At 43.8% G+C, this 26,947-nt stretch overlaps 2 protein-coding genes across 3 annotated transcripts in view; one reads left to right on the top strand and one right to left on the bottom strand.

The window, feature by feature from the left end:
• FSCN3 (fascin actin-bundling protein 3) overlaps window positions 1-12,956 on the bottom strand; it is a 66,113-nt gene extending 53,157 nt beyond the window's left edge. The window contains exons 1-2 of the mRNA XM_088444817.1: window positions 12,653-12,956; window positions 2,412-2,671 (exon numbers count right to left, since the gene is read on the bottom strand). Of these exons, the coding sequence (XP_088300943.1) occupies window positions 2,412-2,555 (144 nt within the window). The 5' untranslated portion in view covers window positions 2,556-2,671; window positions 12,653-12,956. The remainder of the gene's footprint in view (window positions 1-2,411; window positions 2,672-12,652) is intronic.
• Window positions 12,812-25,472, top strand: GTF3C6 (general transcription factor IIIC subunit 6). Of its 2 annotated transcripts, XM_088444490.1 has the most exons (7): window positions 12,812-12,946; window positions 13,081-13,181; window positions 16,449-16,529; window positions 17,994-18,057; window positions 18,969-19,013; window positions 22,788-22,895; window positions 24,607-25,472. In XM_088444490.1, exons 2-7 carry the CDS (start codon window positions 13,092-13,094, stop codon window positions 25,191-25,193), a joined length of 975 nt encoding a protein of 324 aa, XP_088300616.1. In that variant the 5' UTR covers window positions 12,812-12,946; window positions 13,081-13,091; the 3' UTR covers window positions 25,194-25,472. The 2 variants fall into 2 exon arrangements, with proteins under 2 accessions (XP_088300616.1, XP_088300621.1); XM_088444495.1 differs by having other exon boundaries at window positions 12,812-13,181; window positions 22,791-22,895.
• Window positions 25,473-26,947: the final 1,475 nt, after the last annotated feature.

The following is a 26,947-nucleotide window of genomic DNA, read 5'->3' as shown; positions in this document are numbered from 1 at the left end:
GATCTCCAAGGCATAATGCGGTTTACGCCAGCTGAGAATGGAGGAAACCAAATGAGCCAAACTACAAAAAGATACGCTTTCGGAGTTTGGTAAATAGAGGGGAGACCATAGTCCCCACTGGTAATAATACGGACTACGTCTGCAGCAATAATTAGCCTTCTGCAGGAGATTTTTGTTATGTCTCCTGCATTAGGCTGTTAGCACTTAGCAACAATTGATAAACTTATGCAAAAACTGCTATTTCTAATTAATTTTCTTAAAACTAAAAATTCTAGAAAAATAGCCCCTGTAGTGCTGCTTGTGAGCTATGGTAATTATCAGCTTCTAGTAGTGGAATAGAATGAAAGTCATATGCTAACATCAACGGCTGCACAAATGCTGATGTGCATTTCACCTGGGGCTGCTTTTTCAAGGCCTAAAGAAAATTGCAAATGGTCTCAATAGTGAACTACAATAGAGAACTATTCTTTTTCCTTTTTTGTTGTATAGTCCGCATTTCAGAGTTTGAGGTAATGTGCTAAAGCCCTGCTTGAGATTCTTTGTCATGGCTGAAATAGAGCTAATGTAAATGTAGAGTATAATGTAATAGGACCATCAAAGGTTTTCATAATAAAAGTATATAAATATTTGTATTATATTTATATAGTATACACCTATATTTTTAAGCAAAACACAAAAAAATATAAGTCTTCAAGCATTTCCCAGTTATAATACTACTACTACTAAATTCAACTATTGATATGGTTGATATGGTTGAGCAGTTATAACTAACTTTAATATAAAGACTTACAAAAATAATTGCTTACTGGCTTAAAACATAAGGTAACAACGTTATCCTGCACAGGAATGATCACTTATCAATTAGAAAAAATATTAATTCCAGGACCAAATATCTAATAAAAAGGGTTCTTCCTTTTTGATATCCTCTCAGGTTTCGCTCTCCAGTTTTCCTGTAAGGATATCCCAAGAATAATGGCTGAAAACATGAACATAATGAAAGCAGCATTATTCCTATGTCCTGTTTTCTAAGCAACAGTAAACACTCTGTAGAAAAGTCAGACAGTGGGTGAATGTTAGTGTACCCCTATGCACGTGGAGTGTTTCTGCACAATAACTGAATAGGTACAAGTAGTGAAAATTAAAACACATTAAGTCAATTTATAAGACATTGGACAAAAATGTGCAGCTAGTATGGCCTGTATGTATTGTTGCATTCAGACTACAAATGTTAGAATTGTGCAGGAGTGATTTAAAACTATTTTCCCACAAGAGAATCACTCTAGTGCCTAGTGGATGTTGGTGGAGAAGTCAATATAAGGTGTTATTCCAGAATATCCCATAAACACTTGATCAAGTTAATGTTTGGTGACTTAAAAGGCCAAGACATACATCAGTGTCAAGCTCATCTAACCACTGATTGACCATGAGTGGTCTGTGGATGGTGAAAGTATCATTCTGGAAGCCACATCAGAAATTAAATCCTGCAACATGGAGCAAAGAGGATTACTCAGTACCAGTGGCATTGACCTTGATTTCAAAGAGAATGACCAAACTCAAACTATGCCAGAAACATGTACCCCACAGGAGTATGTCTTCCAAAATCATTCAATGTTGAAATCAAGGTTGAACAGTTATTTAGTTTGGTTCCATGCAAGCACTTGTCCATTTGTTGTGAAATATAATTTATCTGATCATATCAGTTTCTTCAGTGCTCAGTATGGTCATTCTCTTAGAAATCAACTGTCTGTGGTCTTTGCATCAATGAAGTCGCAAACAACTAAGATGAATGGTTTATTTATGTACTGTAATCTACTATAAAATACTGCTCAGAGTAGGTCTCAGCAGACCAGTTTTTATTAAACTGTCTGCTCATACTACAGGTTAAAATTTGCAGTCAATTGATCTCCACTTGCACTTTTAACTAATGTACGGATATCCTGATCCTGGACAATGCTCTTTTTTGTATATGCTGATAATATAGTCAAGACCTTTCTACCAAATCAGGGTAAAGACTACTACATTGCAGAACTCTTTAAACACAATATTTTTTTTCCAGGGTTTACTGGACCGTATACGAGAAACGGAAGATATTCAAAAGCAAATCCTGCCTACAGTAAAAGGGAGAAGTAGAAGCTGTGGACATCTGCTGGCGCAACCTGGAGTGTCATTCCCAAGATGAAAATGGCAGTAGGTAAATATACCAAATTTCATATGAATGACTACCACGGGGATCAATTCTGTAACAAAATGCACATGAGCAGTAAAGCAAAGCAACCAATCAGCAGTTGTACTTGATCAATTTTAATCACGTTAGACAGTAATCCGGTTGCTATGGTTTATTGCACATTTGTACTTTGTTTTTAAAAATCCACCAGCATCACCTACGAAAACCACACACTTTAAATACTTGCCTGACTCATTCCCAACTCTGAGCCACGGGCGATGATATTGTGACATTCAGCTGTGAGATAGCTACTGGCCTGATTAGGCCAACTTTCATGGAGTCTCCAGTTGGCATTATGGTGTCCAGTGGTTATCTTTCTTTGACCAAACATACGACTGGTGTTGGTGATGACGACTTAATCACAAATGCTCTTTGACAACTTGCTGAATTAACCACGTGGCTTTTGTTTCCACTGAGAATTCCAACCAACTGAATACAGTCCAAGCCCTTTGTGACATCATGGATATAGGAATGTAAGAAAACACTGCTTAACAAACTTAGCATATAGTTAAAGGGAACTCATCACATTTATAGCATGTTGATGCCACAGTAAATAATTGTAATGCATATATAGTACTAGACATAATCATGTGCACAGAAATTACAATGGCAAAATTGACCATATTTTGGAGTGGATTTTTTTTACATTTTACCAATATTGTGGTCACATCTCACATTTGCAGCCAACTCTTTATAGATTGCAAAACCGCATTTTGTTTTGTCTATCCGCAATTTACACTTACAGCCATCTTTGGTGAAGGCCCTGTGTGTTTATCTACTATTAGTTTAGGTTGTGGAACTACAGATAACAGTGCACAATGGATATGTTACTGCCTAATCAGAATCTCTGTAATAGATGAGGATTTGAGGCATGTCATTCCCCATTGTGTATGCCGATGGAATTTTTTTTGGAGCAGAGCAATGGTGACCTGGGGGTAAATTTACTAAGATGCGAGTTTGGTCGAGTTAGCAATCTCTGGAGAGTTTGGGCATTTTTTTTCAGCTCGCAATTTACTAATGTCAAACTCGGGAGAGAAATCTCGGTACTTCCTCATCTTTGCGGCCCCCCTGCTAGAGCCGGTGGTTACGCTACTTACGTATCTTCACTATTCAGTGAAGATACATAAGTAGCGTAAACATGAGGAAATACCATTCGGCCCCTTGCAAGCTCGCTTCGCTCGCCACGCTGCGTCATTCCCTACCATCCAAGTGGTCATGGAGGGGGAATATATTCATGTGGCGAGCGAAGCGAGCCACCGTGCCCGCAGCGTGGCGAGCCCGCAAGGGGCCGAATGGTATTTCCTCATCTTTACGCTACTTCCGTATCTTCACTGACGGCTCCAGCAGGGGGCCGCAAAGATGAGGAAGTACCGAAATCTCCTTTGCTACAGGAAAATTCTGGAGAGTTAAGCTGCCCATCCACTAGGCGATCAAACCTAGCGATGGAGCGATAACGGTCCATCGCTTGGTAATCGCCCGCAAATCGGTCGTTTTTAACATAAATCATCGCCTGAACATGACGGTCAACCTGACGACCGCCGTCAGGTTGCCATTTTCAGGGTTGATTGATCTGCATACACTGAACGTCTGAACGTTCAGTGTATGCAGTTCACCCTGCGGGAGACGACGGCATTGTAATCGTGCCGTCGTCCCCCGCATCGTTAAGTGGATGGGCAGCATTAGCAAACTCTCTTCACTTCACCATCGGCCAAACTTGAGTGTGGTGTAATGCCACAGCCAGGGCACCCTATCACCGGTCTCCCCAGGCAAAGCATTCACACCCCAAGCTGGTCAGCCCAAGCCGGAGATCTCAGGGGATGTGAGGGCAAAATAACAAAACGAGTACACTAATCCATGGCGGATATGTTGTCACATATACTTACACTATGCAAAATTACAGATAATCACTATCATCTGTATTTCCCATGGACCACTAGCCAATCAGCAGCAGCTTTACATGTAGTGGCCGCTCATTGGCTGGCACCCATTTGGTGCCGGCCAGCTGTTGGCACTTATAGTTCCACAAGTGCCAAAGGGCAGGCATGCTGGCATCTGTATTTCGACTGTAAAATACAATAGTTTTTATATTTTTACACCATTATTAGCCCCGTACCCACGGCTCGAGGGGTGCGGGGAAGAGCCCCGGGCTTCAGACTAAGCCTGGGGTGTTGGGAGGGGGGACCCCTTCTTGGGGCGGTCCCCACCTCCCCTGAGATCCCCCGCTTGGAGTGTGAATGCTTTGGCTGGGGAGACCCAGTGCTAGGGTCCCCTGGCTGTGGCATTACACCCCGGTCAGTATGGGTCCGGTGCTGGTTTTAAATATAGGGGGACTCCTATGCATTTTTTCCCCCCTATTTAAAACCAGGACTTGCCCTGCTGGTTCCTAAATTACAGGGGAACTCTACACTTTTTCCCCCCTAATTTGAGGAACCAGGACTGGCGGAGCAGCCCAGGGCTGGTTATGCTTTTGGGGGGGGGACCCTATGTCATTTTTTTTAAACATTTAACCCTTTTTATTACTGGTAAAACACAAGCAGTCTTTACATATCTCACCGATATGTGCAGGCTGCTTGTTCAGGAGAGTTAGGCAGAGAGAAGACACTGCAATCTCGGGTGAGTAATCTCCTTCAAAACTTGCTATCGGGGCAGATATCTTGATCTGCTTCACCATTGGCCAACTCACTCTCAGCTAAACTCACTTCTTAATAAATTTGTGAGTTTTGGCGAAGCTAATCGAGTTGGAAAAAAAAAAACTCGATCAGACTCGATTCTTAGTAAATGTACCCCCTGGTCGCCCTTACGTGACACAGGTATGGATACCAATGCAGGGGAAATGAAGAGTGATGGGGTAGCTTAGCGCTCAGAAGTACAAGATGTAGTGTGGCCATACCCTCAATGTAAATAAGTCTCTATTGAAGTATAATAAAGGAGATTGACAATTTCAGTTTTATGATTCATATATTATCAGTAATGACATGCTCGAGCAAGTAATTTTAGACTTTTACTCATACAGTACATTCTTCTCCATACCATTCAAAATTAAATAACTAGTTTCATTACGTAAGCATAAATTTGTATACCTAACATTTCAGTTTAATTGCAATGTCTTAAAGTGGCAATATTCTGCATCATTCTAGCAGTGTGCTGTGAAGTTAAATTTGAGCAGTAAATGTAAGTACACCTTAGTTTCTCATGTAATTGACAGCCCAACCAGTGTCAATATTATGAGCCTAATTAAGAGTTACCCGTAAGTCAGCCACAGGAGTCAACATTACATGCTCATAAATAAATACATATCTTTGCCTTTATTCAGAGTTGCATGCATCTATGCGGCCCCTCTGCTCCCATTCATCCACTTGTGAGCATTTGCACCAACCCTATCCTTGGTGCAAGCGCTCTGTCCAAAATCAGATCTGCACACGATTTCCTGGGAATAACCTGCATACATGCCAACAACCCACCTACAGAACACTTATCCTTAGTGCAAATACTCTGTTACACCACCTTGGCTTCAAGTGAAGATTCGGCGGAGGTGCACAACCCGAAATGAAGCCACGTATGCTTGGCTACGGAGCATGCACAATGTGAAATGAAGTCACGTATGCTTGGCTACGGAGCATGCACAATGTGAAATGAAGTCACGTATGCTTGGCTATGGAGCATGCACAATGTGAAATGAAGTCACGTATGCTTGGCTACGGAGCATGCACAATGTGAAATGAAGTCACGTATGCTTGGCTACGGAGCATGCACAATGTGAAATGAAGTCACGTATGCTTGGCTACGGAGCATGCACAATGTGAAATGAAGTCACGTATGCTTGGCTACGGAGCATGCACAATGTGAAATGAAGTCACGTATGCATGGCTACGGAGCATGCACAATGTGAAATGAAGTTACTTATGCTTGGCTACGGAGCATGCACAATGTGAAAAATCGTAACTTTGGTCCACAAAACTGACTTGTGTTCCTATATGTTCAGACAATGATGTTGAAAGTAGATAGGCAGGTACCCACATATTATCTGGAACTAAAAGTTTTTTGTTACTCTGAAAGCAGCATTGTAGTTGACGCTAAGTACACCAGCATAATATAAGTTGGGTTTTTCACATAAGACAGAGTCACATATGGATATTAAAAAATGTTAAGTTAACTCTGGTGCTGCATTTGGAAATAGTGTTGGCCAAAATGCCAAATGGAGGGATAAGATGTACTGTAGAGATGGCATAGCAAATCCACTAACAGTTTCAAAGGTATGACATGGAAGCCCTCATACTTAGTTGATAGGGTATGTAATTCGACAATGAAACCCAGCTCTATTATTGTCAGCTACAGTGGCCTAAACAATGCAAAATATGAAGCTAGGGAAAACATTACCTGGTCAGATGAATTTGTGCTCCCGTGTTCACCATGATTGGAGAACCAAGATATCACAAGTCCATGCATCGATTATATTAGATGTCAGTCATACAGGCAGTAGGTGTAATGCAGTGGAGCCTGTCTTCATGGTGTAAATTGGGTCCTTTGTGTATGCTAAGTGATGTGTTAATGTCTCAGGATAACTAGCAAGGTAGTGTTCCACGCCACTAGGCTAATGTCTGGACATTACAAAGCAGTGAATCAAGTTTATTGCAGTTGCCTCTTTAGTCAGATATCTCAATCCATTAACCACTTTCATATCAGATACCACCACACCAGGCTGGGCTTTCCCTGACATGGTCGTATCTGATACGACCAGTCAGAAGTGCTCACTAGGCGGCTGCGGGAAGCTAATTTTCCCACAGCCGCCTATGCCAGAGGGACCTGCTGGTCCCTCTGCTTCCTCAGATTCCCCAGCCAGTGTATCCCGATCACTGCTGGCCACAGTGACCAGGCACCCAGCGGGACCCCCACTCCCACCCCTTCCCGGCGTGACATACAAGAACTGTACTCTATAATACTTGTATTGCCGCGCCGAGAAGGATAGGGTGGGAGCAGCCAGGGCCATAGCGCAGGAGCCGCTCCGGGATGAAAGGGGTAGGAGAGGCGGGGACATAGCGCGGCTGCTGCTTTTCTGACTTCATATAAGTACTGTAGAGAAGCAGCAGCCGCGCTCTGTTCCTGGCCACTCCCACCCCATTGCGGCTGCTGCTTCCCTACAGTAGAACTTGTTCCCCTGCGCGGGAGCTAGTATTCTGTCCCCGTCTCCGCCCCTGTCCGTCCCCCATGTCATATCCTGGTCACAGTGATCGGACATTGTATTTTGTATAAAAATAAAAAAAAATCACACATATACAGTGGGGCAAAAAAGTATTTGGACAGCCACCGATTGTGCAAGTTGTTGCACTTTAAAAGATGAGAGAGGTCTGTAATTTCCATCATAGGTACACTTCAACTGTAAGAGACAGAATCAGAACAAAAACTTCCGGAAATCACATTGTATGATTTTTAAACAATTTATTTGTATATTCTTGCGGAAAATAAATATTTGGACACCTACCAACCAGCAAGAATTTAGGCTTTCACAGACCCGTTACTTCTTCTTTAGGAAGCTCATCTATTCTCCATTTATTACACGCCGTGCGTGCGCAATGCCCCAACATAGACCCGCTTGTGAGCGAGTCTGAATCAGGCACTTAATCCGCACTGACATCAGAAACTGAATCAAAGATTCCTCTGGACATGAGAGGCGCTGGCTGCTCAGCGACAGAGGGCCTGATTTAGCTTGGATCACAACTGCTAATATGCACACAATAGACCGATTGTTGCATGCTGCGCATGCATCACAGTGCGCATACGCTAATCGGCCACTGCGATTAGGACTGACTACGCAGACCCATCACAGTGATTGACAGGAAGTACCGTTTGTGGGAGGTGACGGAGAGGTGGTCGGGAAAACACAGACGTGCCAGTGCGTTTGAACGCCGTTGCATGGGCGTGCATAAATTATCCACTGCAATACCTTAAGCAGCTTGAGAACTCATAGCGTGAGATTAAGTTAACAATTTCTCAGTAAGGTCAGAGCTTGTGCAAGAGGCTGTGATGGTACTCGTTTGTACCGATGTTTTCACAGTCTTGCTAAACATTACGGAAGTGTGTAAGGTAAAGTGGGTGTCCTTATGTTGTGCAGCGGCGGCATAGCGATTGCAATGGATTAGCATACTATCGCAGTTGAACTGCGTTCGTAATCGCTATGGCAATCGCATTTGCAATCCTTACTGAATCAGGCCCAGACTGCCCATCTATGGAGAAGATAAGAGTGTGGGTGGAGATGCTGACAGCTGAGCAGTGCACTGCAGCTAGAACGAGGGAGGGACAGTGGGCCTGGCCAATCCCGGCATACTCACTCTGCTCCTATGAGTGAGCCAGGGCTGGACTGGTGACTAGCAGCTTAGCTCAGCCAGTACTCAGTGTCAAGTCAGCGAGGCAGGCCATTGCCAGTCCGCATCTCAGCACACTTCAGGTCAATCACTGATGTGTTCTGCAATTGAATTGGCTTGTAAGCTGCCGGACTGAGCTGCGGCAAAGGGCTACTGGCTGACAGCCTAGTAGCTCTGCGCTGCAGTGCAAGCATGAAAAAGAGCAGTCGGGCCCACGGCTACCACTGATGGCGGGAAACCATCTGTACTTCGGCCAGCAATGGTAAAACTATTGTCCATCCACAGACAGCCTTGATGGTTGATCCATAGACCCAATTATATGCAGCTTTTTCATAATCAGAGTCTATAGAGAATCTCGTCCCTCTAGTGCAGTAGTGCTCAAAATTGGTCTTCTGGACCACACACGATTCACTTTTTCCAGGTCACCCAGCAGGTGCATTTATTACTGACACATTTTAAAAGATCCACAGGTGGAGCTAATTATTTCACTTGTGATTCTGTGAGGAGACCTAGAACACATGCACTGTTGGGGGTCCTGAGGACCGAGTTTAAGAACCTCTGCTCTAGTGAAATCAGCATCAGATTATTTAGTGTGCTCTGCTTCATGCAGATCTTTTAACAGGTTTTAATTTATTATAGGGTAGAAAATCCTCTTTCACATTCAGCTGTGCTTACAAGTATAGTCAGTCCAATAGCAGTTTTGCTACATTTGGAAAAGATTTGTTGAACTAATGGTGCATACACATGGTCAGATTTGTCAGATGAACGATTTTTGACTGCATTAAAATGAATGGAATCGTCCAAATCTGACTGCAAACACATCAGATATCGTTATCTGACCATTGGGAACGGGCATCGTTCATCATCCAGGCATGTCAAATTTTCCTTCAGATTTGAACGATTGAACTATTTTTTAAATCATTATCGTTCAGATCTGAAGAAAAATCTGACCATGTTTATGCACCATAAGTTGTTGCTGCAAAAGTATGCATTATTTGTTTTGAAACTACATTTTTGTAGGACTCTAACCCAAACAATTAAGATTCTGGTTTACAATATTCATAGTTTAGAATTGCAGGACTTCCATTTCTAGAATAATGCTCAATAAGAATGCCACAAGCCTCAGTTGATCATGGCTCTCTGTATTGAAAACTCTTGAAAAACAGGATATGATTGGCATATCTGGAAATCTTGCTTCTATGTGGTTAAGAAGTATATCTATGTATTCGTGCATTATTATTTCCTAAGTGCAATATAAACTCTTTCCTATATCAAGTCGCTTTAAGGGGATGTAGTTAATTGACACGCGGACGCGATGCCGCCGGTCTAAATCCCGACATGGGACTTTAGATAGGTGGCAAAATCCCAACACCGGAAGCCCGACCCCCGCCATCCCGATCGTCAAGAGCAGGGTAAGTATACTAATTAGCCCGGGTATGGGGGGGTTAGGCACCCACTGGGGAAGGTTAGACTGCGGGGGGTTAAGCACCACTAGGGGTAGGTTAGGGTTAGGCACCCCCCTCCGGAGGGTTAGGTTTAGGGTGCGGGAAGGGGGAAGTTAGGTTTAGGCACCCCCCTCGGGAGTTTTAAGGTTAGGCACCAAGGGAGGGTTAGGGTACTTACCAGCTGGCGTCGGGATGTCCTCCTCTCGGGCTGCCGTAGTCGGGATTTGAACCGGCGGCTAAACAGCCATTGGTATTTCGATCCCATTCCGCTTTAAGGGCCTGATTCAGACCCGCTCGCAAGCGGGTCGATGTTGGCCCAGTGCGCATGCGCACAATGGAGCCGGCTCTGTCGTGCGCATGCGCGAGACCCGGATAGCGACGGGCAAGCCGTCGCTCCGGGCCTCGTACCAAAGGGGGCATGTTGTCGATGGTGAGTGACAGCACGCCCCCTTTAGTGGGCGTACCGGGGGCATGGCTGCCCAGACGGAGAACGTCTACCGTCTGGGGCTGGCCCCACTGACATCACAAGTGATGTCAGTGGGAGTGCCTTCGGCTCTGATAGAGCCAAAAGCACTCCAGGGCTTGTGGCAACGAGACCCTACCACAAGGGTCTCGTCGCAAGCCTGATGGTCGGCCAGGAGGCCGCTCGCTATAGCTGTGGGTGGTCACAGCTATACGAGCAGCCAGGAGGCCGCTCTAAAAATTAAGAAGGACGGCCCTGATTCAAGGCGAGAACTCTGTCAGAGCGTCCGGCTCTGAATCAGGGCCTAAGTATATTCAACCACTCATAGCGTTGCAGTGCTTAAGTAATTTTTTGTACAAAGTAGTATGCTGTAGTTTGATTTTCCCAACTAAGCATCTCTCTGCAAGTTAGCCAAAACATTGCTCAATTTCTCCTAACCCAGTTTCAAGAACACATATTTGAAGTATATTTGAACACAAATCAGTGTGTAACTTACTTTGCTCATGGTCAAGCAAGTTTTCTTTTCTAAGTATTTTGCACAGAATAGTCAAACAAGTCAGTTCCTTGTTTGTGGCTGGTCTCTTTCCATATTTTATACACATGGAACACATCTTTTAATTCTTTTTTACCAAAAACCACTGAAATGTTATAAACCAGTCACTCCTGATATGCAATGTTTAGAGAAACATTTTTTCATGGAAAACAGACTTTAATTCAGAAGAGGGACAAGCATTGCCTGCAATGTCCGTTAGAAATCTCCGTCTCTGTTGTATTCAGTTTCATTTTTCTTTGTTGCTTTCTAATTTAAATTCTAAAGCTCCATACACACACAATGATTTTGTTACCAATGATTTTCTGTCAGATTATCTGTCAGATTTTTTAAAGCGTAATGAACGATTTTTTGAACTACAAACAATTTTTGTAAGTTCCCTTAATGAAAATTGTTCAGTTGGTCAGTCAGAATGAACTACAAACGGGAAGGCGCATGAACAAAAATCGTTCATCGTTATAACTCAGAAACTGAACAATTCTTTTAACGATTGAATGATAATGACATCGTTATAGTTAAATCGTTCAAAAAATCATTACGTGTGTATGCACCTTTACTGATTATGGGTAACAACTGGCAGAACACATCATTTTTAAGTGTGTGCCAGATACTGCCCACTTGCTAGAGGAACACCAATATAATTTTAAAGTGGCACAGAAGATGATAGATAGAATTTTAAGGAGTGTCCCTAATGATGCCCAATTGCTGGAAGAGTATGATGCCTACTTGCTGGATGGACATAAACACAATTTTAAAGAGTGGCCCAGAAGATTATATATATACTTTTAAAGAGTTGCCCAGATAATGCCCTCTTGCAGACCTGAAAGATTATTTTGATAGTGCTTTTTGAACACATTTTTAAGAACGTCGCAGATACTGCACACTTGTTTGTTGGATAAAACTTGCCAACTTGCTGGCTGGTGGCAGCCAAGTCAGCACGACAGTTTGCATAGCAGCACCATAGGTAGACAGTTAAGGGCGGCACGATTGCAACATCATGGTCCTGCCCCCTGCTATACAGTGCATAGATCACAGGTACTGTAAAGCAGTGGCAGGGCTACATTTATGTGATTAAGCGTGAATTGCGTCATCCACCCCAAGACCACCCACTTTTGCTCAGTAAGTGGGTGAATATGGGCCGGTGTGGCAGCGTCCGGCTCTGGGAGACTTACCCACTCTTCTGGGTGGCTGGTAGCGCCACACAATTTTTGGTAGCCCCCGGCCATTCCAGGCCGATAGAGCTTATTTCCCCTTCATGCTAGGGACCTGGAAGTGACATGAGTGAGGGCGGAAGTGCAGTTCCATGCCCATTAGGGCCACCTAAAGAAGCAAGTTGTCCCCACCTAAATAAGAAAGTTGTCCGCTCGCCACGCTTCGGGCTCGGTGGCTCACCACAAGGTTATATTCCCCCTCTATGCCCACGTGGATGGTAGGGTATGACGCTGGGCACTGGCTTACGACATCGGGCTCCTCTCTGGGAAGGGGATTTAGACATTACCGTTCCAGGAAAGTATAGCGGACCCAAATAAATTTCTAAGAGCAGCCCAGATACTGCCCCAATAACTAGCTTAACAGATTTACAAACAATACAGAGCCAGCCCAGATACAGACCCTCATACTGGCTACTACAAAGAAGGAACAGGAACATACACTCGACCACTGAAACGCAGGGAGCGCATACAGGCAGCCACCTCTCCTCACTCAGCGCCGGCGGCGGGTGGAGGCTGTATGTACCTGCTAACCGCGCGCCCTTCCACTAATACAGGTACATCCGCCCTCCAGCCTGACGCGCCCGGCAGTGATGCTCCGGAGTAGGACGCGCTTCGCTGACGTCACTGCAGCGCGACTCTCGGCCCTGTCACGGTGCTAGGGGGAGCGCCCGTCAAAATTGACAAGGAGAGAACAGTAAGTTCAGGCTGAACCTTAGTTCATTTTCATCCATCAAACAAACATCAGTGTAGCCAAGTCCTTGTGTAGCTGCTGCCACCTTGTGTCCTGGAACTAGCAACTGCAGCTCATTTAGCTAATTACCCTTGCAGCCGGGTACAGTATGACGTCCAGCAACAGCCTCACATCCTCTCATCTGCAACACATCAGTCAAGAAGCTGAGGATTTGCCTGGAAATGATGAGGAAGAGGAGGTAAAAAATCAATTATAAAATCACTTAAATTGCCATTTCCAACGTCTAGAGTAAAGTGTATTTGTACACCTAGTTCTGTGTTGTGTAGCTCTGCTTCGTGGCTGAACAGCCTATTTCTTATCGTACAGTATGATAGTGAGAGCGTTCCCTCCTAGGCCTGGCTCCAAAACTTTAATGAACAGTTGTCATGTACTTACAAATGTACTACTTTAGTTTCTACCCATTCATTTTCATATTAGGTTATTGCTCCTTATTACTGTTATGCCTCACTCATGCAATAAAATGGTGGAAAAGTGCTGTGGGCACAAACACCATTCAATAAAAAATATATTATTCACACACAAACTATATAGTACTCTAGTACATTGGAAATATGTATGCAAATGTATCACAAAAATAGTAGTATATCTCTTATGTCTTATTGTGCAAAATGAAGCATATACAGTGCATCCAGAAAGTAATCACAGTGCGTCACTTTTTCCACATTTTGTTATGTTACAGCCTTATTACAAAATGGAATAAATCAATTTTTGTCCTCAAAATTCTACGCACAATACCCCATAATGACAATGTATAAAAAATTTTTTACGATTTTTGCAAATTTAATAAAAAAAAAAAACAACTAAGAAATCACATGTACATAAGTATTCACAGCCTTTGCTCAATATTTTGTTGATGCACCTTTGGCAGCAATTACAGCCTCAAGTCTTTTTGAATATGATGCCACAAGCTTGGCTATCTTTGGGCAGTTTCGCCCATTCCTTTTTGCAGCACCTCTCAAGCTCCATCAGGTTGGATGGGAAGCGTCAGTACACAGCCATTTTCAGATCTCTCCACAGATGTTCAATTGTATTCAAGTCTGGGCTCTGGGTGGACCACTTAAGGACATTCACAGAGTTGTCCTGAAGCCACTCCTTGGATATCTTGGCTGTGTGCTTAGGGTCATTGTCCTGCTGAAAGATGAACCGTCGCCCCAGTCTGAGGTCAAGAGCGCTATGGAGCAGGATTTCATCCAGGATGTCTCTGTACATTGCTGCATTCATCTTTCCATTTTTTCCTGACTAGTCTCCCAGTTCCTGCCGCTGAAAAACATCCCCACAGCATGATGCTGCCACCACCATGTTTCACTGTAGGGATGGTATTGGCCTGGTGATGAGCGGTGCCTGGTTTCCTCCAAACATAACGCCTGGCATTGACGCCAAAGAGTTAAATTTTTCATCTCATCAGACCAGAGAATTTTGTTTCTCATGGTCTGAGAGTCCTTCAGGTGCATTTTGGCAAATTCCAGGCGGGCTGCCATGTGCTTTTTACTAAGGAGTGGCTTCCGTCTGGCCACTCTACCATACAGGCCTGATTGGTGGATTGCTGCAGAGATGTTTGTCCTTCTGGAAGGTTCTTCTCTCTCCACAGAGGAATGCTATAGCTGTGACCGAGTGACCATCAGATTCTTGGTCACCTCCCTGTCTAGGGCCCTTCTCCCACGATCACTCAGTTTAGAAGTCCTGGTGGTTCCGAACTTCTTCCATTTATGGATGATGGAGGCCACTGTGCTCATTGGGACCTTCAAAGCAGCAAATATTTTTCTGTACCCTTCCCCAGATTTGTGCCTCAAGACAATCCTGTCTCGGAGGTTTACAGACCTCCCAGGCAGGATTTGAGACTTGGACTTCATCCTTGGTTTGTGCTCTGACATGCACTGTCAAGTGTGGGACTTTATATAGACAGGTGTATGCCTTTCAAAATCATGTCCAAACAACTAAATTTACCACAGGTAGACTCCAATTAAGCTGTAGAAACATCTCAAGGATGATCAGTGGAAACAGGATGCACCTGAGCTCAAATTTGAGCTTCATGGCAAAGGCTGTGAATACTTATGTACATGTGATTTCTTAGTTTTTTATTTTAATTCAATATGCAAAAATCTCAAAAAACTTTACATGTTGTCATTTGGGGTATTGTGTGCAGAATTTTGAGGACAAAAATGAATTTATTCCATTGTGGAATAAGGCTGTAACCTAACAATATGTGGAAAAAGTGAAGCACTGTGAATACTTTCCAGATGCACTGTACATAGGTGTAGGTAACAATTGCAACAGAAATGCACTATTCGCAACGTCTGAAATAGCAACAGTGTATCGGATATAAATACTATAAGGAATTGATAAATGTCCATAGAGTTTGGAAACACTGGTAAATGCAATGTCCTGCTGAAATCCGCTACTATGGGTAACAGAAATGATGTGGCTATATTGTAGCCTAAAGGTGCCTATCCATTTGGCGACCTGAAAGACTGAACGTCTAGCATTCAGTCCTTCAGGTCGCCGGGTGCGGTGCCCTAACTGAACGGCGTTCACTGAACGTCTTTCAGTGCAGGATCCTGACCTCCTATCTCGGAACATGGGGAACCTGACGAGCATCCCCAGACAATGGGGGGAATTCAATTAATCGGCGCCACCATTTCTCTCACAGCCTCCTGAGATGTCAAGCAGAAATGTAGAGAAAATGTGGCTAAACTATTTTAATTAGGAGCGACATGTGTGAAATGCATGGGCGCCCAAAAACAATTGAATATTGCCCCCCAATCTTCTCTTTAGATGAAAGATGGGGCCCAATAAAAAAAAAAAAATTTAATCGCCCCCAAAAAGTACTAAGGGAACCCATTATTTGAAAGATTCCCCCCCCCCCCCTTTTTCTAAAATGGGTGCCTCTGATTTTCTGAATGCTGGTTTGGGGGGAGACCTTCCCCATCCTTGGACATGTTTTTTCCATAGTGCATGGGTCTTTTGTCTGTGATCACACTGATCACCAGGCAATAATTCCTATGGTGGGCCTGTGCGTGCCGACGTCACTTTACAATCTGAGGCAAAGGTAAAAACGTTTTTTAATAGCCCCTCGCTGCAGATGACGAGTGGGGCTCATCCTCCGCTGTCCAGCTGTATATCAGTAGGATGAATACTACTCATCTTCTGCAGCAAAGGGGTTAATGTTAGTTACCCTTTTCAAAATTATTTTCACTTAAAAACCTGGTATAATCTTTAATATCTACTGTTGTCTCCATTTGCTACCATTATATACAAGTAGTTCTGCCCGTTGTTCTATACTCTGGGCTAGATTACACAATGAGTAGATCTGTTTTCCCTTTGTAGCCACTCTACAGTATCTGATGTCTAGTAGAGAAATGGTGGAGTCGCACCTATATAGATGTAAAGTACAACTGACAGCACATTACACTGCTTTTACAAAAAAACAAGTTATTCTTTCTTTCAGGAACAACTTGTGTTAGTAGAGCTAACCGGTATCATTGATTCGGACATGCTGGAAAAATGTGATAATAAATGCAAGATTTTGGTAAGCTGCAATTATTGTAAATTTTGTATGTTAATTTTTGTTTTACCATGTTAACTTTACATTTACATTGCTTAAAAACAATGAAACTGCACTGTTATATTGTCTTGTCATACTGTATTAATTATGTATCAAGCGTTTCTGCATAAGTTTATCAATTGTTCCTTTATGAATTGTTAATTAGTACTGCAAACCGCAGTCCCCATTATTATCAATGGGGGCTACGATCTCTGCCCTATGTACCAAACTCCAAAAAGCAAAGTTTATTTTAGTTTGGCACCAGTAGTTTACACCATCTTCAGATGGTGTAGACTGCTTTAAGCCTATGGAGGCTTACGAGCAGATGAGAGAGCTTTTGATCTATCTTACACATCTATCAAATATATTATTCCATTAATCTGGCATATATATCCATTATGCATGTAAAATTGTAAATGATGAAGTCACTATCATGTTATGGCAAATAAAATAGTGGTAATGATTAGAATTATTTGTGTGCACCCTGATGTTTAATTATCATTATTAATCCTGGAGAAAGGCACATTTTAATATAACTATTATACAATTTATGCCTGATATACATAAAGACAGTGGGCCTGGATCGTTATTGCGATCGCAGCTCTGAAATTGCATGCAGGTCTGCTACGAAAATATGCTAATGATTTCTATCTCAATGTCGTTGCGCTGCCAGCATTGAGACGCCCACTGCCTCCCACTACCGCTATCTCACATTGGTAATACCCTGCAAACCTTGAGTACCATCGGCCCCTCACGCAGAATTACAGCAGCTCTGACCTTTCTTAGAAATTGCTAACCTCGTTGCACGCTGTAAGTACTCAAGCTGTGCATGCAATCGCAATGGCTAATTTATGCATGACCATGCAACGGCGTTCAAACGGACTGGCACACCTGCGTTTCTCCCGACCACCCCAAAACGCTCACTGTCTGTCAATTGCTCAGTGTGATCTGCTTGATTGCAGTACGATCGCAGTGGTGCCTTTGCATGCGCACTGTGGTGCATGCGCAGTACGCAACAATCTGCTAACTGTGGGCGCTGTTGCAGTTGCAGTCCTTAATGAATCAGGCCCTGTGTCTACTGTTGTAGGAAGGGACTCCTCGTGCCAGCATCAGTATTTCTGAATAGCATTAGAAGTTGTGATGCTGTAGCAGGTTTGGGCCGTATCTGATGTATATGAAAACGGCATCGTCTGGGATGCTGCCTGTAATATGGAGTTTGTATGTGTGGTGATCAGCACTGTATTGGATAATGGTGATTGTGTGTTAGAGGATGTATACTATTTTAAATAAATTACTTTTGACACATTTGCTATACAGTTTCAAGTAAATTCCAATATTCTGTGTCTTAGTACTAGTTTTGCCATCAGACGAATCCTAAGTTACCAATGTACAGTTGCAAAATAAACAGGTAAAATATAAAGCATTAACCCAGTTTTCTCTTCCATGCAGGGGATAAACACAGAAAAGCCTTTCTTACAAGTTGATAAATACGTGTTTGCAGGAGAATATGAAGGTAATAAAATGATTAGTTACATCCATGTCTATCATTTCTCACTGTACAGGAGCCTATTACCAACCAGTCATCTGTTCTGTTCCTCACCATAGCTGCTGATCACTATGTATACAGCTCTCTGTGATATGATGGATCATGTCAAATCAGGCCCTGGTTTACGTTTTAGTCCTTTCCATTCTCTAAGCCAGTGATGGCAAACTTTTGTATATCAGTGTGCCGGCTATAATCTAGTCAAGCTAAGTGTGCCAGGTCTGTGTGTATATGGTGAGTTATATCCCGCTGTAATATTATCACCCCACCCCTGTAGCATTTTCCCTCCTTCTCTGTAGCCATTGATTCTCCTGCATCATTATCCCCTTATACCTGTAGTATTTTGATATCACTCCTGTTGGCATTATCCCCCCCCAACTCCAGTTACCATATAGCTACCCCTGTAGACACCCCTAGCCAATGACTCTCACTATATCATTACGCCCCAGGCTTGTAACATTATAACCCCCCTTTTCCCTTCACATATTTGCAGAGTGTAGCAGAGCATGTGAACTCCTGCTCAGAGGAGACTGATCAGCTCCCCCTGGGCAGGAAATAGTTAATGTAAGTAGAGCAGAGCTCTGCACCCGGTGCAGCTCATAATAACACATCAGTCTTCTTTAACGTGCAGGAGAGTGGGATTGGTAGCATAGTGCTTGGAGGTGATCTTCCGTTCCCCTTTGTGCCCTTTTGTATTTGGTGCTCCAGAAGGGCCTTTGTAGGCATTCTGGGACACACAAAGCATTTGTGGTATCCGCAGTCAATGACCGGGACATAACAGCCCTTCTCTTTCAGCACTATCACATAGCCTAATCATGCCATAAATCTGTATTTAGAAATCCCGGTGACTAAAAAACAACATCTGTTTGCTGTATTTCTAGATGTGCTGGGTACCTGTGTGATCTTTGAAGAAACACCAGACCTAGGTAATTACCTGTAATTTTAGCCATAAGTTACGTTAGCTGTGTTTTATTAATTTTTTTTTGCAAGCAAATCCCTGCTCAACTTTTTTATTAATGTTCTAGACAGCCATTTGCTTTATGGAGGTGCAAGTCTAGATCATACATGAGAATGGAATAAAGAATGCTGGTCAACACTGCACATACGTCTAGTATCAATTTGATCATCACAAAAAGCATCTACAGTGCACTGCAACTGTATATGGACTTCATTTTCTGTAGATGTACCTTTTATAGGGGATGTAGTCAGCATCCTGCCGTGCAGGATGCAGATGGCCAAAATACCAACAGCGTCGGGATCCCAGCACCAGAATCCTGACCGCTTGCATCCTGAAGGTAAGTATCGGGCGTTAGAGGGAGGGTTAGGGTGCAGGGTTAGGGGGAGGGTTAGGTTTAGGGTGTCAGGAGGGGGAGGCTAGGCTTAGGCACTAGGGTGGGAGGTTAGGTTTAGGGTGTCAGGAGGGGGAGGTTAGGTTTAGGCACTAGGAAGGAGGTTAGGTTTAGGCATCGGGGAGGGAGTGTTAGGTTTAGGGTGCAGGGAGGGGGAGCTTAGGTTTAGGCACTAGGGGGAACGTTAGGGTTAGGGTGTCGGGAGGGGGTGGTTAGGTTTAGGCACTAGGGGGAGGTTAGGTTTAGGCACCGGGGAGGGAGTGTTAGATTTAGGGTGCAGAGAGGAGGAGGAGGAGGTTAGGTTTAGGCACTAGGGGGGAGGTTAGGTTTAGGCACCGGGGAGGGAGTGTTAGGTTTAGGGTGCAGAGAGGAGGAGGTTAGGCACCGGGGAGGCAGGGGTAGGGGTTAGTCTTACCTTATTTCTTTATGGGTATCAGGATTCTGACTGTCGGGATGCCGCTGTCGGTATTCTGACTAGCGGCATCCCGACAGCCGGGATCTCATACCAAACCCCTTTATACATATTGTACAGAGACCCTGATTCAGAGCCGGACGCTCTGACAGAGCGCTCGCTCTGAATCAGGGCCGGCCTTCTTGTTTTTTAGAGCGGCCTCCTGGCCGCTCGCATAGCTGTGGGTGACGACCCACAGCTATAGCGAGCGGCCAGGAAGATGGTTGCGATGGTCAAGACCATCACGACCATTGGGCTTGCGACGAGACCCTTGTGGTAGGGTCTCGTTGCCGCAAGCCCCAGAGAGATTTCGGCTCTAACAGAGCTGAAATCTCTCCCACTGACATCACTCGTGATGTCAGTGGGGCCGCCCCCAAACGGAGGCGTTCACATGGGAACGCCTCCGTTTTGGCAGCTACTCCCCCAGCCCGCCCACCAAAGGGGGCGTGCTGTCACTCAACATCGACAGCACTTCCCTTTGGTACGAGACCCGGAGCGACAGTTTGCCCGTCGCTATCCAGGTCCCGCGCATGCGCATGACGCAGCTGGCTCCGTCGTGCGCATGCGCTCTGGGCCACCATCGACCCGGTTGCGAGTGGGTCTGAATCAGGCCCAGAGTTCAGCAGGAGCACTCCGTATAGTTAACCAACTATGTTACAGCAAACCGGTGTATGAGAGTAGATATTAGATTAAGCATGAAACATTGGACAATTAACAAATATTAATCTAGGTAAAAGCCTTGTTCAGTGCGGGGTCTGTGCGGCAGGTGCCTCTCTTATACCCAGTTTAGTTCCTTTTGGGCCTCCATTTGATCAGGTCGTGATGCTTCTGCAGTTGCTATAAAAGGTAAAAAAAACATATTTGGGTGATTCAGGTAGCGCCAGACTAGCCCAGAAATCTGGGTACAGTCATAGTTACGAAAAAAAAAGATTATCTCATAGTAATACACAAAGGATTAAACTTAAGGTGGGTACACACTACACCGATATATCTGCAGACTGTGGAGAACATATGTTCTGCATACAGACTGCCCGATTCATTGTGACTGACGTCAGAACTGGGCGGGCATTTACATACGCCCGCTTTGTTGAGCTGTTAATCACCGCTGACCCGTGCAGCAAGTGCAAGTGTACAGGCGGTCGGCCTACCGCCCGTATACACAGCACAATGACCCGATATGTCTGCAGATATATTGGGCATCGGTTGTGCAGCACAGACAACGTGATATATCTGTGAATGACGTCGTTTACAGACATATCGCTGATACACACTGCCCGACGCGCACACGTTATATCGTCCCGATATGAACGCCCGATATGTTGGGCACTGTATACCCAGCATTAGCCTTTATTAAGCAGTATATTACAAATATAAAGAAACAAACCAGCAAAATAAAAATATTGGTACAGAGGGAGTGTACAGACAAACAGGGTATTATTAAAAATAAAGGTTCTGTGCACCTGCTTAGTGCCAATTTAAGGTTGCATCTATGATTTATCTGTGTAAAGTACTGCAGTTTATGAGGTGGTTTCTAGCCTGCTAAAGGGTTGTATGCAACAGTGTATTTCTTTAACATATGTAAAAGAAAGGTACTTAATTATAAAACTTGTACACACATTATATGTTTTGAAGTAAATTGTTGTGTGCTGTAGACCAGGGGTAGCCAACCTCGGTCCTCGAGAGTTACGAACAGTTCTCGTTTTCCAGACCACCTAGCAAGTGCACAGGTGTATTCATTACTCACTGACACATTTGAAGAGATCCACAGGTGGAGCTAATTATTTCACTTGTGATTCTGTGAGGAGTCATGGAAAATATGCACTGTTGGTAGCTCTCGAGGACCAGGGTTGGCTATCCCTGCTGTAGACCGATTGAGTCTGTTTATCACAGGACATACCTGATAATACTCCAAACATGATTATTTTGTAATATGGGTAGATACTTATAAAAAGAAATAACATTATTTTATTATAAGAAATTATTTGTCACCAATATACACTAGTGATTATTACAAGTGTCTGATATGCGTAGACCTTTTGCAAATAGATATTCTGTCCATGATTTGTCAGAAATGCACCTAATAATAATATCCCGAAAAAAAAAATGTTTGTTATTATATTGTGGGTATAAGAGTTCAGGACCCAGCTATGCTCCTGCACCTATGTAGTCATCATACCACGCATGTGCAAGCATTCATTTTGCGATGTATAGCCCATAGGCTACAATGGCTAGCGCCATCTGAAGATAGCATTAGCTACTGGGGCCAAGCTCTGCAATGCTGAATGGTAAATTCTGCATGTTAGCAGCCCTATGGCGGCTGCTTCTCGTTCCAATACAGGGGATTGCAGCAGGTATCTCTGATATTTGCTGGGGTCACCGTACATGCATCCTGGTGGTACTTCTTATTAGTGGGTGTTTTCTGATGATATATGTTTTGGTAAATACAGTATGCCCTTTAATACTTTTGCATCCAAAGATGCCAGTTTTGAAACTTAGGTGCAACGCGCAGTAACTTAAGCATGTGCCCTCCCTTAAACCAATTGTATGACCTCTTTGTTCTGAACATATGAACATGTACCAACAGTGTTACTAGTACAAACAAATACTGTGGTTATAAGTAAAAGTAGTGTTCACTCTTGGTGCAGGGTGCTGATCAGCGAGGAGGGCATATTTTTATTTTGAAGGGCAAAACTGTAGATGTGATGCACCACTACAGCTCCTGTAGCTGTAGCAATTCATCAGATCTAAAATTTTTCCCTCAAAATCAAAAAATGCCCACCTCGCTGATCAGCACCCTGCACCAAGAGTGAACACAAAGTAAAAGTATTAAAAATTTGTCAACTAAAATGGATTTACTGGTATATAATTTTTTTTTTACTGCATTTTTATTTTCTATTCAGCAGATGGTGACAATCCAAAACCACAGCTGAAGTACAAATGCCATACTGTAAAGAAATTGAATATGACCAGAACATTTTTGACAGAAAAGAAAGAAGGGGATGAAGGTGGTCAGTATATGTTTAAATTAAGAAATATTTCATATTAGCTGGGTGTTGCCCAGGTTGAAGACTGGACCCTGAAGAACACCTGCAGCTTTCATTGTTTTTTACATTGTCCTCGCCTATAACTTGGATAACTATACAAATTAGGAGTAAATGACAGTGCAGGCAGGGGTATTCTCATACAGTTTGGAATGGGGTACATCAGGAGCAGACTGACTTACAGAAAATATATCAGTATAGCTTTGAGTTTCAGAAATCACTGCAGAGCAGATGGTGTGATGTAGCTGCGGACGGATATGCTATTGCAGCTGTGATAACTGTAATATGGAAATACAACAGGAGACGTCACGCCTCGTGCATGCAGTACTGGTCCGAGCTGCATCCAAGGATGCAGCATGGGATCAGCTGCGATCCCTTTGGCCGGCCGAGTGACCATAGGGTCACACAAGCCAGCTGCCGCAGATGAGTAAAAGAGGCCAGGAAATCTCCGTCAGCCGACAGAGATTCTGGCATCTCCAGCTGAATCACTCTGTAGACCAATATTAAAGACCATGTGTTGTAGGTCTACCATCAGGGGGAATGCCAGGAATTGATTTTTTATATAGCGCACACATATTCCGCAACACTTTTACAAAGAATATTTGGCCATTCACATCAGTCCCTGCCCCAGAAGAGCTTACAATCTATATTCCCTATCACATGCGCACACACATACACACTAGGGTTAATTTTTTGTAGGGAACCAATTAACTTACCAGTATATTTTTGGAATGTGGGAGGAAACCGGAGCACCCGGAGGAAACCCACGCAAGCACAGGAATGGAGTCCCGTTCCCGGACAGAAAGGGATATAACCGCATTCCATTGATTCAGATAAGGACCCCACTGTTTGCTAAAATGCATGCAAACAGTAATGTAACTACCGTGGGTGCAAGGGGAGCGGCTACTATGGTTCCCGAGCCTCCTCTGTGGCCCAACGGTCCCTCTGCACCCAGTTACGCACACAAGATGGGTCGTCCAGTCAGGGCCATCAAGGGGGGCCGGGTGTTAGCGATGTTGATTTCAGCTGGCGCACTGGCAGGCAGTCATGGGGAGACAGCGTCGCCGGTCGCGAGGCAATCTGAGCTGGGGGACCGGCAGCTAATCAGCAGTGGCGACTCCTGGTTGGCTGCCAACCCGGGATTGGCTCACGACCTGCGCTAGATTCAAATTAAGCTGATGCTGTCTGTCCATGTCTGTCGAAATTCAGTCATAAGCAAAAACCTAATCCTGGTCCAACTACAGCACCATGCCAAATTTGTTGGAGCTAGGTCCAAAAACTCTGGCCAGACAGACACACTTTCTCGCTTATTATATAGATTAAGTAAACTCACAACATACACGTATTGATAACATTAAACACTGTAAATTTATATTGAAATTGTTTTTTAAATTATACACTGATTCTGTATGTGCCTTTATTCAGTATAAGCTGTGTCGGCATAGCAAGATAGGAATATATTAGCTGCCTTTATTGAATGTTGTCAGATTACTCTACTGATGCTGATGCACCTCCCCATTGCTTCATTGGAAGCACAAACTACTCTCATTTCCTTATATATTCCACTGTGCCAATTCTTCCATCCACTTGTGCTTCATGTAAACATATAGCATGTTTTGTAGTACATTTAATTGTACATTTGTGGAATAGATTTAACAATGATCCATATCGCTTGCAGGAGGAAAGATAGAATGGTTCCATGTTAAAGATGACAGTTCTCCTAGCTGGCCTCAAATGATATGCAGCTTTGCACAGGAGATTGAAGAACCAGATGAATCTCAAAGTGAAGAAGAAGGCCAAGGACAGTTGGATGGATCAACGGAGGAGACTGGAGAGGTAGACCAGAGCTTTGATTCTGAGGGGAAGAGGTGCTCTGATTCTGAGAGAGGACCTTCTGACACAGAGGGCAAGAGGTGCTCTGATTCTGAGAGAGGACCTTCTGACACAGAGGGCAAGAGGTGCTCTGATTCTGAGAGAGGACCTTCTGACACAGAGGGCAAGAGGTGCTCTGATTCTGAGAGAGGTCCTTCTGACTTAGAGGGGAAGAGGCGCTCTAATTCTGAGAGAGGATCTTCTGACTCAGAGGGGAAGAGGTGCTCTGATTCTGAGAGAGGACCTTCTGACGCAGAGGGCAAGAGGTGCTCTGATTCTAAAGGGAAAGGATGTTCTGCATCTGAGGGGGAGCAGCACTTTGATTTTGATAAAATAGACAATGACGCAGATAAGCCTTTATCTCTAGTGGAGCAAGACGCACAGTTAGCATAACCAGAAGATAACATTTGCCAGGACCAGACTCCTTAACCTGTGCATCAGATTATAGTAAATCACAATGGGAAGTTTTTACTATTTTCCACTTTCTAAACAAATCCCAAAATATTTCGTTCTGATGTCAGCAAAACTTTCTGTCTCTGTACATAAGATTTTACTGGCCATGGGACTATTGTGTTACAGGAGCCCTAAGAAGGCATGCTTAAAATGGATCGTATACTAGTTGTGCAAATTATTTATATTTTTGTATTCTAATAAAGACAACTTTACATCACACTAATTATCACATTTCCCTATGTATTATCATTCAGAATTTCTTTTATAAAATAATATCCTGTAAAGATGCTAAAATGTTCTATCGTGTTTCAAAATAATTTGGTCATTCTATTGTTGTTTATGACATTTAATTATGCTACACTAAGTATGACGTATGACTGGTCACAATCGCCATAATAACTGCAGTCCTCTCACAGAGAGGGTTTATGGTCTGATTCAGAGTTGTACACTAATGCTGCCGCTGCTGCGTCTGTGTGCACAGCTGCTATGCGAAAATATGCAAATGTTGCAGCTGCCGAGAGATATATTGCGACGCCCACCTGAGGCCTTGGAAATCCAATCATCTGTGTAAAATTTTGAAGCATTAGCATACAAAGATGCAACATCGGTCGCAGATCATTTGATTTGTTGCAGTCCTGAGTGAGTCTATAGTCCAGCAGAATGGAAGTTGGAATTGAGATACAGGTTCCATATTCCTTGCGTACAGGCATGAAGGGCAAGAAACGCCCCCGAAACTGTCACAACACATCTGCTTTCCTTGCTGACAACTCCCCCAAATGCACCCTGACAGTCAATGACACTGTGAAAAGTTGCTGCAAGCGACTATAGTAATGTACCTTAGCGCGTGCGCAGTGCGACTCAGTAGCATGCGCAGATGGGCGATAATCTCTCAACTGCTAAATCATCAGCATAGTGTACAACTCTGAAACATTCAATTTGGGATAAAGTTACATATAGAGCTATACGTGCACATAGACACCACCGGTCAAAACTTTTAGAACACCCGATGTGCATTGTTTCGTCTATCATAAAAGTATTTTTTTTTTTTAACCAATTTTTATTCAATTATTAGAAACCTATAACATGGATACAGAAAAGAAAAAGGGGGAAATGGGTACAGGAGCAAGGGGTACATAAAGAGAAGACATGGTACAATAAATTGCATAGATCTCAGCTAGCACACAATAACCAGGTCAAGCTTCTATAGAGAATGTACAAACCACCCTGTAAAGTAGATTAAGGTGGAAACAATTGGGGTGAGTCAGGGGACGCTGTTAAGGGAGGAGGATGTTTGACTGGGGCTGCAGGGCCTTCAGTGACCTATTCATGCCACTGGAACTATTTCATTATGGGTGAGGAACAGGGTATATTCAGTGTTATTTTTCAGCAGGAACTCAGGGCCTGATTCAGAGGCGCTCGCAAAAAGCGGGCGCATGTTTTTTTAGTTGCAGCCTCTTGGCTACTCGCATAGCTGTGGGTGACCACCCACAGCTATTGCGAGCGGCCATGATGATGGTTGCGATGGTCAAGACCATTGCGGCCATCGGGCTTGCGACAAGACCCTTGTGATAGGGTCTTGTGGCCGCAAGCCCCAGAGAGCTTCTGGCTCAAATAGAGCCGGAAGCTTTTTCACTGACTTCACTGGTGATGTCAGTGGGGCCGCCCACAAACGGCAGGCGTTCGCTTGGGAACGC

Source organism: Taudactylus pleione, unplaced genomic scaffold (genome assembly GCF_031769625.1).
Source record: "Taudactylus pleione unplaced genomic scaffold, aTauple2 ptg000019l, whole genome shotgun sequence".
In the NCBI taxonomy this organism is placed as follows: domain Eukaryota; kingdom Metazoa; phylum Chordata; class Amphibia; order Anura; family Myobatrachidae; genus Taudactylus; species Taudactylus pleione.
Note: the sequence above shows the minus strand (reverse complement) of the source record. Positions and strands in the feature narration are given on the sequence as shown.